Source organism: Chanos chanos, chromosome 15 (assembly GCF_902362185.1).
Source record: "Chanos chanos chromosome 15, fChaCha1.1, whole genome shotgun sequence".
NCBI lineage: Eukaryota > Metazoa > Chordata > Actinopteri > Gonorynchiformes > Chanidae > Chanos > Chanos chanos.
The window spans coordinates 3,967,447-3,982,689 of NC_044509.1; the positions used below are offsets into that span (position 1 = coordinate 3,967,447).

Genomic DNA, 15,243 nt, shown 5'->3' on the forward strand with positions numbered 1-15,243 from the left:
GCAGGCTGTAAGTTGAAAGGGGCTGCAGTATCGACAATACAATTCATCAGTAGAAGTTCAAGACTGCGGAAAGCACCGTGATTTATTACCACCCCCCCCTCCCTCTCCCTCTCTTTCTCTTTCTCTTTCTCTTTCTCTTTGCAGGCCCACATACACACACACAACACTAACGCAGGCCAAAAGAACTGGTCAGCAATTCCCACAGTTAGGAAATGACATCACTTCGTCCTGGCAACTGTGGCAGGCTGCCATGACAACGCTCTGTCAGACCCGCCCAGTGCCAACCTGGTCCTCTGCAGTCCCACGATGAGATAATACAACAACAAGTGAATTATCTCGAGGGGAAAAAAACAAAACAAAAAAAAAAAAGAAAGAGAAAAGAAATGTCTGTGTCAGCTGTGCCTAGAGGACAGCTGATGGAGATGACTGTGCATGACCAGAACCAATGCACGGGGGAAACGTAAACATGTTGGCGGCTCCGTCCGATTAACACGCTCACTAAGAGTCAAAAGACACGACGCACATTTTCTTGACAAGTTCAGGGTCTTGACGTGACGTGACTTGACGTCTGTGCGTTTTGGGGACTCTGTGTGTCTATGAGCTGAGGCGGCGTTGGACGAGTGGCACGCTGGGTGTCTTTGATATTTTATTATTCTCTCTGTCAACATTTGGCTTGGTTTGTTTTTTTGGGGGGTTTTTTTTAGTGTCTGAGATCTGTAACCCCACTGCTTATCTGCTGATCTGAGAGATAAGGTGTGTGCATTTCATAAAATAACACACTGCAAACACACACTGCAGACAACACACACACACACACACACACATCACCGTTTTAGTGTTGATAAGCACTGATCAGAATTAAAACAGCCATGAAAGCTCTACTTCAGCTGATGGAGAACAGCGCCCCCTCTGGAACAGACCTGGTGTTCATCCCCATGGAGGATCACAGATTTTCCCCAGGGATAAAACACTCAGCAAACTGTGGGACACCCCCTCCTGTCAGATAAACTATAATCCATAACTCCAAGGTTCAGCTGCACAGGTAGTCCACCTGTTATGCGAGGGACCTTCCAGGAGAGTTTTCACATGAGCGCACGTGTACATGTGCACAAGTTTAAACGAGATCTACGCAAGCTGCTGATTTCCTGGTGCATGATATAAAAAGTGTCGATTCCAAAGCACGTCTGATTCTTGAATACACGAGACCTGAAAGGTTCCTCAGAAACCTGAAAAATGCCTGAATGACGAAAAACTCTCACAAGATGAATTTAAATAAGTGGCAAAGCTTTGATATGCAAATGCAGATCACTAACCTTATCTCTGCGTTCGTTCTCATTTTTTCTTTCTTTCTTTCTTTTTCTTTCTTTCTTTCTCTCTCTCTCTTTCTTTCTTTCTTTCTTTCTGTCTCACTCTCTTTCTCTTTCTCCGATTCTCAGCCAAAGGATTAGCAGATCTGTTTCACTGGGTAGTTTTAACTGGCTCAGCTTTTAGGCTGTGGAGACAGAAGGGGGAGGGGCTACAAACCCCTATAGTCACAGCATATGCTCCTCATCTCCTCTGTCAAAATCTCCACCAAACAGAGACACAGGTGGGCAGCACACAGGTGGTTGCGTGCGTGCGTGCGTGCGTGCGTGTGTGAAACAGTACACCTTGCGCTCCCTCACTTGCACAGCCCTGTAAACTCACACCTCTGGGGTATGAGTTCACAGGTGAGAACACACACACTGGCTTTATAGCTGACAGCTTGACCTACAGAGAACACTAATTAAGCACAATTCTTATAGCTTCATCTAAACCAGTTACTTCTAATAAGTCACATTTAGCAAACTTTAAAGGTTTGATCAAACGTCTCAAAACATCTTTTGCCTGCAAAACATGACTGTCCTAAGTGTTTCTGTTTTAGTTAGTTGTGGTAATATCTCCCTCTCCTAATAAACAATGAAATAATTAGTTGCAATAAGTACAATGAGTAAAATAATGTTACTAAAGCAGAGACATTCAGGTGAAGCAGTTACAGCAGAAATGAATTAATGGTAACTGTGTCACAGTGCAACGTGAGGACCATTCTCATTCTGACAATTCTCTTTTCTGTCGTGTCAAATAATGATCCTTCCCCATGTCCAGTCACAACACACACACACACACACACACACAGCACTTTCAAATTTTCATAGAATGACAAAGCCAAAACATTTACTTTGGACATTTGCATAACACCTGCCCACTGTGGTAGCTTACTGAGTTTTGCATATCAGGCTTTAAGCCCAATAATGTCAAGTGTTTGCGATTATGCAGAGGAAGTGGCGGAGCTGACCGAAACACAGAAACCATGCACGTGTATACAAAAGAAAGGCGCTAGCACATTACAACGTCTAATTCAAACATCTCTCTTTTTTTTCACGTTCAGTTCATCCCTGACTTATTCGTAAACTTCAGGCCAAATGCGTGAACTCGAAGAAATCCGGAAACAGACTAGCAGGCATACTCAGCGGTAAACCCCTAACACACCGCCTGTCAGTTTGAATGACTGTTGAATGAATGATCGGTTGCCGTGACATAAAGTTACCTAGCAACGCAAACGGCTGTGAATGTATGTCCTGTTGGTGTAACATAGGGTGTGACTGCAGTATCGTGCGTAAACGCCTGACTGATGGAGCATGGTCGTACAAGTCGGGAGTGTGAGTCTGGCAGAGTTGATATCGTTTCCACATACTGCTGTGTGTGTGTGTGTGTGTGTGTGTGCGCGCACGCGTGTGTGTGTGTTTGTGTGTGTGTGTGTGTGTTTGTGTGTGTGTGTGTGTGTACAGCCAAGAGATGCTCTGGGCCCGACTCACTGCCCTAGTCATGTAGGTCAACAACATAACAGAGTATATATTCTACTCAGAGGGGAGTCGCTGCAGTGTGTGTGTGTGTGTGTGTGTGTGCGTGCGTCTTCCTGAAATCTAGAATACGCGTGTGGGTGTGTGGAATAAAACTATTTATGGTAAGGTGACATTGGCAGTGTTTGTTTATGTGTGTGTTTATACATGGGTGTGTGTTTGTGTGTGCATGCCTTTCTTTGAATAAGATTGATTCCAACAATGGTGTTAGGGTGTGGCTGTGTATGCTTAGAAAACACAGAGTTTTCCTCATCCTGGTAGAGGTTTTGCATATACCACCAGCATGTGTGTGCGTATGTGTGTGTGTGAGTGTGTGTGTGTGATTTGGTATGAGTGTTTCTGATATGATGTCACTTCGTGTTTGACTCCTAGTCCCCCTCCGGGTTCTTCAAGCACACAACTGCCATTCTGACCAAACAGAACCCCCCCACCCCCTCCCAACTGGATGACAAACCTCCCTGAGAAAGTACCTTTTTTTTTTTGTTCCAAACACCCCCCACCCCCACCCCCCTCGGGGAGATTTCAAGCACACAGGGTGCTGTTGACAACTGCTAAAAAAAAAAACAAAAAAAAAAACACCACCTCAACCCAAAATAAAGGGTGCCGTCAGCTACCTGATCAACCTTAATTACCTTTGCTTTCCATGGGACTTCGTAGATCAAGTTCCAGAAATCATACCAGTTTTATGGATACCAGTGACTCAGGCCAGACATTTTGTCCAAACACTGTTCGCTAATGCCAGTTTTCCCGAAGGCTATTTTTACACGAGAGCAGACGCAGTCACAGTCTGTTGAAACGCGGCGTAGAAATGAGAAACTGAATTAATTTTAGTCCGCTCAGTGTTTTTAGGTTTGATATACCAGCATCGTTTCCACACTGGAGCGCTCATGACGTATGCAAAACTACGAGTGTAACCAATGACTGCTGCTTTGGGCCAATCACAACTCATCTTACTGTTTTTATTTGCGAGCCAACGATAAAATGGGGGTTGAATGGGTCATGTTTTTGGAGTGTTGCAAAAGGCATTCAGCGTCAAGTCATGCCGATTACACAAAAAGACAATCGTGATAGTAAAAGAGCGAAATGAAAGCAGGATGAAAAAAAAAAAAAAATCGACCTTGAGCCAAGTGTTTTTTTTTTTTCTGCACGCGTGCAGATCTAGGTTGCTAAGGACAGCGAGCTTGTCAGGACGCGTGACATTTTTGCAGTTTGCCTGTCGCTCTAAACAATATCCAGACAGGCGGCACAGACGCTGATCATTTTCAAGGTTCAAAGATCCAGGCAGTACGGGTTAAATTCTTTTTACAAACGGACAATGAGGAAGGCCGTGGATATGGGCTCCACACCAGAGGGCTGTACTACCAAGTGGGGTAACTGGCTTCTCCAGGTAACTTCTTGGTTAAGTGAACTCAGAGTAAGTAGTAAGCCTCCTAATAGAAGAGGCCTATGGCTTTTGTTTTCCTAGGAGAATGAAGCCATAGGTCCCTTCTATTAGGAGGTTTACTACTTACTCTGAGTCAACTTAAGCAGAGTTTACCTTTACTTCGCTTCATAGTACAGCCCTCAGGAGCTTAGTAGTTGTTGTTGTTGTTGTTGTTGTTGTATTGGGGGGGGTTTGAATCCCAAAACTGTGCTCCCCTGGGGACACTGAGTCAGTGCTAGCTGTTGGTTCTAAACTTCGAGCGGCGCTAGCAGCTGCTAGAAACATGGCAGGTCCGTCTCTCGATTCTTTCAGCCTGGGAGAGCGGACGTGAAAAGAGCAAGTGCACTCACTGGCCCTACTGTGGTTAAATAAAGGATTAAAAAAAAAAAAGACTTCTAAAAGACCAGTCTTAGAGACAGCGTTTATCGTACAGGCCGCATGAAGAATGGATGACGACAGAAATGACACAGCTCTCCTGGTTTTCCCTTCATGCCTCGCCAGATGAAAACGGACAGAGGATTGAATAGCATTGTGTCAGAGGACCAATGAAAAAAGTGTGACACATAAGCTACATACAACTGTTCATTTGTGCAAGTGCGGGGGGGGGGGGGGGGGGGGGGGTATCCGCAATGAAGTGAGTTGTCAGTTACACTGACACGACCAAATCACGAGCGAGCGTTTTGATGTGAGGGTTTGGATTAATCGAGTCAGATGTAACGCAGGCCACGCTGAAACAGGCAAGAAAGGAACGAGTGATGTGGCTGAAAAGAGAGAGAGAAAAAAAAATACATCTTTGGTATGTAGATATTCATATGCAAATACCAGAGACAAGAAACATGTCAGCATGACTTGTGACTCTGGGTACTGATGGCCTTTTGACCTCTATAACAAAACCACGTGATTACCCTGCTGTACGTAACCTGCGGGTGGCCGCATGACTCATTCACAAACATACACACACGGCACAGAGAGAGAGAGAGAGAGATAGAAGAGAGAGAAGCAATTCCTTGTGAAGTGCAGTGTCGTGTCAAACTGGAGTCAGCAGGAATATCAAACATATTCTGACATTATGTGATAAAACATGCTAATGTGTGTGCACATTCTGGACCAGCTGTCCAGACAGAAACTGTTTGTGTGTATGTGAGTTAGTGTGTATGAGTGTATGTGTGTGTGTGTGTGACTAAACACCTATTTGCCTGCATGTGTACATGTAATTTCCCTACACAGCGCCTGATGGAGTATCTGTCTGCCTGTGTGTGTGTGTGTGTGTGTGTGTACAAGACACGGTGCTGTGTTTTAAGTGTGTTTTGTGTGCGATTTTGCTTTATTTAAGTGAGCAGATTAGTCACAGGTGTGTTTAAGGGTATTTGTGAGTCATACTATCCGTGAGTGTATTGTGTGTGTGTGTGTGTGTGTGTGTGTATGCGTGCATATGTTTGTGTGTATATGTCAGCACTCTGAGGACGTCCTTCTTCTGACATCGTCATACACAACCAGCTGTGTGTTAAATCCCTGGATTACTGTTGGAGAGGGAGTGTGTGTGAACGTGTGTGTGTGTGTGTGTGTGTGTGTGTGTGTGTGTGAGAGAGAGATAGAGAGAGAGGATAAACCCTCTTACTAATACAGGACATGAGAACTGTGGCACAGACTGTGGAAAACCACAGCTATAGCACAGGGCACATGTCCCACAATTCATTCTCTCTCTCTCTCTCTCTCGCTCTCTCTCTCTCCCTCTCTTTTTCACTCTCTCTCTCTCTCTCTCTCTCTCTCTTTTTCACTCTCGCTCTCTCTCTCTCTCTCTCTTTTTCACTCTCTCTCTCTCTCTCTCTTTCACCCCCCCCCTCTCTCTTTCACTCTCTCCCCCTCTCTCTCTCTCTGTGGCCCATCATTATCAGAGGAAACAGAAACAAAGATGACAGACGTTACTGACTCAGGAGATCTGTGTATTTTAAAAGTTTTATGACAACTGGAGAGGGACACAACACCTTACTGAATGAGGGGAATCCTAGGGTGACACACACCTGCACGCACGCACGCACACGCACATGCACACACACGCACACACACGCATGCATGCACACCCACACACACAAGCACACAGGCACTAACACAAACACCCACACACACGTGCACACGCGCATGCATGCACGCACGCACACACACACACGCACACACACACGCACATACGCATGCATGCATGAATACACGCACGCACAATGAAAGAATCTGTGATACTCAAAGTGACCTGATGGCCCTACCCACGAGAGGGTACAAAACAGATCTTTTCACACCTCTTTTTTCCATCTATCATTCTGCATTCTTCTCATCTCTATCAATCACCATCTCATAGACACACCCTCCATCCATCCATCCTCCTCCTCTTCATCTCTCTCTCTCTCTCTCTCTCTCTCTCTCTCTCTCTCTCAGTCTTCAGGTAATCTGATTAAAGCTGCATTGTGTTGTGTGGGTCTGGGCGGAAGAGATTAGACTATGCTAAAATTGCCTATTCTGAAGAAAGGAGGGAGTATTTTTTTTCCCTGATCAACATTTCGAGCATAAAGACCAGCATCAAACTGACTCCACCCATAATGCAGTGCTACAGGAGCTCTTGTCCTCTCTGGGTTAATGTGTGTATTCCTATCCAACCATGTCTTCCTGTCTTAGCTTTCTAATCTTACCACAGTCATGAGTCATAGCCCTGTGGCTGATACACACAAACACACATACACACACACTCTCGCATGCCTGACTCTGACCTCCTAACCTCGCCTGGCTGTCAGTGCTGATACCCTTACAGTGAAAGTGTGTCTGGGACATGCAGCTATACACAGACAGGCAGTCTCCTTCTCTCTCTCTCTCTCTCTCTCTCTCTCTCTCTGACTCTCTTTTCCTCTCTCTCCCTCCCTCTTGCTACCACCATTTCTCTCATCTCTCTATCCTTATTTTTTTACACAGAAAATAACCTATTGCACAAGCAGACGATGTACGATGTTCAAATAAAAACACCAGTGCCCCTGAAACACTTAAAATAAACAAACAAACACGTAAACACACGCAACCAGATTGATTTATCATTAGGCAGAAGATATCTTTTTCCTCCCTCTCTCTCTCTCTCTCTCTCTGTTTTGTCTTTGTCTTTGGCAGTGTACCGACCCATGTGCTGAGGCCCCTGACTTTTCACACAGCGCCGGTCTCAGGGGAACTGACTGTGTCTACTCTCTTCATTTCATCTGCAGCCTCCCAGACACTAGCCAGGCTCCATACTAATGGCCTCCCCCTCCTCCTTATTTATTTTTGGGTTTTTTTTCTTTTTGTGTTTTACATATTATATATTTTATTCTTCTCCCATTCATCGATTTACATTAAAAAACAAAAAAAAATGTTTACGTTGAAGAGATAGAGGGGAGAGGTGTCTTCTTTTTTTGGCCTTTGCCGGGCTGAAGGTTTTAAAAAAACGGCACGGTTTAAAAAAAAAAAAAAAAAAAAAACACTGCGAGACGTGTTACAGACGTGTTACAGTCACAGACGACAGAAGCTCCTGATTCTGCACAGTCGCGCCGTTTGAGGCGAGAGACTAACGGTCCGACCTCTCCGATCTCGTGAAACGCCTGACTTTCATCTGAAATTGAAATGTTATCGCTAATTTAAAAACAACGTAACATGTTTGTGTAATTGAATCATTGTCGGCCAGTGGGTGGGTGCGGTGTGGGGGGGTGCTCCTATCTGCTGTGACCCTGCTGTTTTTCTGTTCTTGGCTTTCAGATCAGATTGATGTAACTCACAGCTCTGACCAGACCAACGGTACTGACCCAGTGTTACAACATTCTGCTCCTCCTGGACTTCTGGACCCAGTCAGTAAGTGTCAGTTTACCGGATATGTGAATGAAGACGTGTTAAGGCTACAGTGTTAATGATACTGTTCTAAGCGAACTGTAAGAGCCAGCGTTGAACTTTGTATAAAGCAAATGGGTTAGAAACCCGAGCTGGGAGAAAAACAAAGACCTGCTGTTGTTCGGACAAAAGGAAAGGGAGGGAAAAAAAGCTTAACAACACAATGACCTAATGAAATTATGCCACTACACTCATCCACCCTTTTCACCCCCTCCCTCCCTCTCTCTCCCTTACCCTCTCTCTCTCTCACCCTCTCTCTCTCTCTCTCTCTCTCCCTCACCCTCTCTCTCTCTCTCTCTCTCTCTCTCCCTCTCTCTCTCTCTCTCTCTCTCTCGCTCTCTCTCTCTGAACCTAAGAAATGGTCACCATGGTTTGGGCCGTAACCACGGTGTAGGTTTTCATGACAACAGGTGGCGTGTGTGTGTGTGTGTGCGTGTGTGTGTGTGTGTGTGTGTGTTTGTGTTCAAGGCGGGGAGGCCGAACACGAACTGATGGATCACTTTCACTCTCGACCTCAACTGACACACACACACACACACACACACTGCTGTAACCCCAGGGGCAGGTTTTTCAGGTCGTACAGCCCAGACCGCTGTAGGTAGTTCTGTATGTGTGTGTGTGTGTGTGTGTGTGTGATGGGGGGGTTAGATTGAGTAACCCTGCGCTCCGGAGGAGACAGAGTCCTATGTTCTTTTCCAACAGGAAGAAAAAAAAAAAAAAAGAATGCACTAATGAAGGAAAGAGATGGAATTTCACAAGATTCCAGCTCCGGCCCGAGCTGTCGGCCCTGAGCGTAAATCTAGGCCCAGGGCGACCTGAATCTAATCTCATCATTAAAGAAAATTAGCGTGGAGCGATGCTAACACGTGAATTCACCTCTCCCAACAGCTCCGGTTCAATTAGCCCAGAGGATGAGAACCCTCTGGGGGCCCGTGAGACAAACCGAGGTTTAACTGAAGGTTGGACGGAGGGTGGAGTGTTCTACTTCATTTGGAGAACGAAAAACAGAGAAAATCTCCGTAATGATGCCATTTCTTCACAGGGAATCCATGTCAAAAAAAAAAAAAGATTAACCTTTTTAAAGAGTAGACCTCCCACTTGGAGAGTTTCCAGTTAGACCAGTATTACTGACTCAGATGTGTAACCTTTGTTTTTGTACTCTATGTTTTGTGCAAACAAAACAAAACAAAAAAACATTTGACGATGCCTTTGAGACATTTAGACTATTTACATTTAGACAGCGATTCGTTCTGGTCACAGTCGCGTTTACTTTGGGAAACGCGTTTTTTTGTTGTTGTTGTTTTTTTTTTGCTGTCAGTGCAGTTGAAGGGCCGAGATAACATAAATTAAAAAAAATGAAAAAATTAAAAAACTACAGAAAATGAAGAAAAGTAGATATGACAGCACGAAACGTTAAGATATACGACTCCAAACTGGCCGTGGTCCCAGTAATATTGTTCATTTTGTAAAACTCACCTCAAAGATATGAGTTTGGATAACTGACCGCTCACATAACTCACATGAGTCATTCATTTAAAAATTTAGTTCATTAAGATGAAGGCACGGGTGGGCTAGAGTTCGATCCTCGTCAGACCAAACGATTCCGAGTACGTCCTGCTGCTTTAAACATTTGGCCCTGATCCAACACTTGCATTTCACGACAACGATTTAATGGCCAACAGCTTTTTGTGTGTTTGTTTGTCTGTGTGTGTGTCTTCCTGACAGGGTAAGTGTCCACGTGAAAACTGAAGTGAAAAGATTACATAACCCGAGTTCTCAATCACGGTTGACAACCTGATGAGATAACTAGGCTGCTGAACTAGCACATCTCTTAGCTGGGGACCGAGAGGGGTGATGCATACGGCAGACAAGTGGTTTAATCAGAACTTTTTTTTTTTTCTCTCTCTCTCTTCCTCGTCTCTCCACGCGACTGCAGGAAACACACCTGACAGAATTCCAGTGGGCGTGAAACGCGTCTGGGTCGAACGGAATTTTTTCGATGCCGCGCATTCTGTTTTGAATTCCCGAGATCAGCGATAAGGTTTCGCGCTTCAGCATTTTTCTCGAAATATCTCACAAGTCAAAACATTCACAGAGCCATCTGTGATGTCACGGCTGTGATAAAGATGCTGGGTCCCTGGGCTGGTGAAACGGCATGTGTGGAAGTTAAAGTGCACTCTCACAGAGGGAGAGAGAGAGAGAGCTATTTCACCTCACTCACTCTCGATCAATACAGATTCGTAGGCAGAAACAGGGTTTGCTGAGTCCTGCCTCTCAGTGTCAGAATTAGTGTGTGTGTGTGTGTGTGTTTTAGGTAAAGCTATCTTACTGTGGCTCGTGACCTGACTGCACAGAGATGGGGACAGAGACGGTGTGGGGCACGAAGTGCTGTTCTCCACTGAGTCAACAAAGTTTTTTTTAAAGTATATTGCTGTTATTGCTAAGCCTTAAAGTGTCGAAACATCTCTTTGGTTATGGTTAGGGTTAGGGTCAAGTTAGTCTTCTTTAGTTACAGGAAAATAGGACTCAGTGGGAGGTCCCCACTAAGATGTGTGTGTGTATGTGTGTGTGTGTCTGTGGATTTAAGAGAGCATGTGAGTGTGTGGTGGGGAGTGGGGCGGGGGGGGGGGTCCTGTATGACCTCCATTCAGAATTCAGGTAGAGGAGGCAGGGGGCTGGGACTGAGGAGGAGTGGGATGAAAGGGTAGTGATGAAGACCGCGCACCCACAGCCAGTCATTCCTCACCCCCGTGCTGGGCTTTGATACCCAGTCGGATCAAACGGCGGCCAGAGGCCATAAATACGGGTACGGGACCTTTGGCCACAGATTCCTCCCTCAGACGGAGCTATTGACCTGACTCGGAGATCAGGGACCCCCCCCCCCCCCCCACCCCCTCCCCCCCCCCAACCCCCAGAGCAGACGACAGAGACGAGAAAACCAATGTCTCCAATGGCACCTAAAAAAACGGTGCACCTCATGGCACAGTGCTAACACGGGACAAGTTGCCCATACTGTCCTTGTAAACACAGGAAGGTGTCCCACAAAAGATCTTAGAGACTTAAGATACTAACAGTGTCCCCTCTCGTGGAGTTACTTCTCAAAACTGAACAGAAATGCTGCTTGAATATGACATGCTTTTTTTTTTTAAGATGCAGAACTGGGTAACAAGAGTGAAGTTTCAAGACTGGCTCAAGACAGGATCTGGGAAAAACAAAACAAAACAAAACAAAACAAAACAGTGATAACTTTACATTCATAAATAAGAGATAATATATGAAGCTCCAAAGAAGGTTTGTTCGGGAATGACTTATGTAAAAGTATGTCTACACATTTACACATAGATTACATACAATAGAGAGAGAGAGAGAGAGAAAGAGAGAGCGAGAGAGAGGAAGAGAGAGGGCAGTTACACAAGATCCTGTCTCTCAGTTCTATTGGTGCTGACTCTCAAACACCCACACACTCAATATTAGGTTGCCCAGCTTCAAACAATGTGCCCACACACACACATACACACACACACACACATTGGCTCTGATACAGAATCTATTAATAAACATACAGATATATAAATATGCGCATCAAAAACACAACAAAACACATCCAACCCAGCTGTGAACAGATACACGTAGGTACTCATTAAACGCGAAAAAACTGAATCCTCTTCCTTTCGGAATAAATCTGAGACTAAATTAACCTTTAAGTTAATCACACTTGACTCATCTTGACTTGATTTAATAATGGATCGATGTTGACTTTTTTTGATGTAAAATTTCCCCACTAACCACTTGAGTTCGGTGTGAAATAAAACTTTTTCTTTTCAACGACACCAAAATTTGAATACACTTGAAAAGCACTTTAAAAAACTACACCAATACACCAAGAGACAGAACTGATATCACATAGCCTATATAAACATTAAATTTCGTCCATTTTTAGTTCTTTTTATCATAACCGTCTTGAGATACAATTCCAGAAAATTCCCCTCGACCGTGCATCACAACGATACCTCTATTTGCGGTATCTTTTACGGTGTCGGAATAACAGCTGCCATGCTCTTACCCCTTGTCTGTGCGCTTGTGCGTTGAGGGCCTGGATCCAGGCTCTCTTCCAATGCTCCCTGAACGACCTGAAGGAAAACAGCGAGGACAAGAGACCTTTCACCCCCGCCTCGCTTTCGCTTTCCCTCCCGTCCCGCCTGAACCGAAGCCTCTGGAGAGACCCCCACACGCCCCCCGTCAGGGTCTGATGAGTAAGACGAAGGGGGAACTGCCAAGCGGTCTCCCCGCTCCTGTTTTGGACAGCTGCCCTCCTGGGGCGCAGTAAGGCTAGAGAGAACTGCACCAACCAGGCCGAGACCACCAGGAGGGAGACGCAGAAAAGCGCCACGAGAATCCACCAGCTCAAGTCCTCGACTGTCGTCATGCTCCCGGTCACTTCAGCTTCATTTTCAACCATTGGGAAGCTTGGCTCATGGGCAGGACTCTGTGGATGGAGAGAGAGAGAAATTTGTTGTGAGAGATATTACTCAAGACAAAACACCGAGAGAAATATAATATATAATAATATAAATATAATGACCGGAAAACGCCTGGCGCATTGGATCTTAGTCTGACGGAGGAAGAACAGAGTTGCCTGTGTTGTATCACGACCGAACAATGACTTGGACGCTATGTAATTTTACGAGTCTCTGTGAGGTGAAATGTCTGCGGATTTTACGAGGCGTGCTGTCGTAATTTCTGCTGAGTTAAATAAAATCTACCCTAAACTTTGCTACTTAGGCTACTTTAAAGCTTTAAATGAAAACGTGAATTCACCGTCAAAGATATTAAGTGTGCTCCAGTTTAAACACAACATCAAAGAAAAATTCCCCGCAAGTTTCACTTTCAGTTAAATTTAAGGGCACCAGTCTTCTCAGCCTACGGGGTGGCACAGTCGATATTGCTTTACGTCTCCTCAATCAGATTTGACAGGTTCAGCGTGGAAAGGAAATTACAATGATAAAAACGTTGGCTATCTAATGCTACTTTATGTCAAAGCGAAATAACAGCTTGCTACAGAGGTTTCAGTGTCCGTGGTACTGGCCAGATCTCAAATACAAACGTAGCCAACGTAAGGTGACGTTATTTATGTCGACCGATAACTCTTTTTATTTGTTTATTTTTAGTTAAACCGCAACTACGTGCCACTGCCAAACGTTCGTGTATCAAAATGCGTTGTTTACGTTGGCATGACATTCATTGATTTTCGGGGAGCACCCATGCTTGTCCTCGTTTAACGCTGACTCTAAATGCAGTAACTACAGAATCGCAACAGCAATGAGATGAAATGAAATGGACTCTTACCGTTTTGCCTTCGAACGTACATTCCGCAACCATTTAGGCGAATGCGAAAACAGAGACAAGTAATTGGCAACATATACGGCGCACTAGCCACAGATAACTAGAGGAGCTCCATGGCTACATAGTCTTGGTAATCCGAATAGCTTTTACGTGTCTTCAGGTTCCGCCGCATTCTCTTTCATCCTGTGGGTAAAACGTCAGTGTGGGCCTCTAACAATGTTTTACAACACCTTGGTCTCTCTTTTAAATATAATTTCCTATTTTAGTCGAAAACACCACGTCCAAATGTAACCTATAGCATGATGATCAGTCCAGTGAACAGAACCTTTTGGTCTCTGAAACAGAGAACGTAACGTAACCCCCCTCCGTGCTTGAACAAAGTCGGTAATGCGCAAGAACAGAACTGTCAAATCGCAGCGCAAGTGGCACGCGCGCGCCTACACACACACAGACACACACACACACACGTGCGCGCACGCGCGGGCGGACGTTTAAAGGGACACGAATTCCTCTTCTTCTTGCCCCCTCTGAGGACGAGCGCACTGAGACGAGCGGCGTTTTTGCGGCAGCGCATAAGCTACTTCTCTGGATACATTGCTGAAAGCCATTACCAAACATCCTGTCTGTTAAACAATAGGTCTAATGTAAAACAAACTTGACGTGATACCTTAGTCCGACAAAAAACAGTCAATAAAACAGACAAACAAACAAAGAAAAATCAAGATATGAAGTTCAGACCTTTGACACTTCAAGGCCAGGGACTGGTTCTCGATGGCCTCACCTGACCCTGATATGAAATTTCTTTCACATTTACTTGAATTCCGTATCATTCATGCTTTGTAGGCTACCTAGCTTAATGCATGGCAAGGCAACATTGCCTTCGAAGTCGGTGCTCTTTCTTATGTTTTATGTCGTTTGTTCCCAGATTAATAATGGTTACTTTTATTTATTTCAACTCAGAATATTCAGTGAAAATTTGTTTAAAATTTGGTTAGAGTGATAACAGGATTACACCGATAATAACTAGTACTCCTTGCGTCTCAATTCCCGACCGTTCAGCTACAGGTTTAAAGAAAACAAATGGATGTAATCCACAGTGTCACGAGAAAATAACTTTGTTCTCACTTCTAAATTATAATTTCTGGTGGAACTGAACAAGCAGATAACTATTATAAATATTTTCTATCAGTATAAATCTGTTGTGTTCAGTGGTAGGGTGGTGATTAATTATGCGGATAACTCGCACGATCTTTTAAGATGCAGTGACTTACCAATGGAAAGCGTACATATATACTGTGTGTGTGTGTGTGTGTGTGTGTGACAGAGAGAGAGAGAGAGAGAGCGCGTTATTCTGAGCTATGTTCAAGCAAAAAAAATGTTGGTCTTTAATTTTGATTAAAATTTTAAACTCAAAAGGATTTATTTATTACACTTAATTAGATGCTCTGAAGTTTCAAACTTTGTACAGATAAAATGAAAGAACGCTGTTTTAAAATACTTTGTCCACAATTAACTCTACACGAAAATGTAGGCAGTTGCTCAGTGGCCTGAATGTTACAGAAAATGTTTAAGAGATTGAATAGTCCCCAGATTTTCGCAACTTCCGTTCAAGTGCACACGCTTAAAAATGTTCGTCTGCAACCGAACACCAAAAAAATTTATAATTTAAATTGCGATTCTTGCAGAATTCCTGTTTGTTGTCTCCGT

The 15,243-nt window shown here is 44.4% G+C and overlaps 1 protein-coding gene across 1 annotated transcript in view; it reads right to left on the bottom strand.

The window, feature by feature from the left end:
* Nucleotides 1-12,625, bottom strand: part of c2cd2l (c2cd2 like) — a 21,903-nt gene extending 9,278 nt beyond the window's left edge. The window contains exon 1 of the mRNA XM_030792875.1: nt 12,257-12,625. Within this exon, the coding sequence (XP_030648735.1) occupies nt 12,257-12,619 (363 nt within the window). The 5' untranslated portion in view covers nt 12,620-12,625. The remainder of the gene's footprint in view (nt 1-12,256) is intronic.
* Between the last annotated feature and the right edge of the window lie 2,618 nt (nt 12,626-15,243).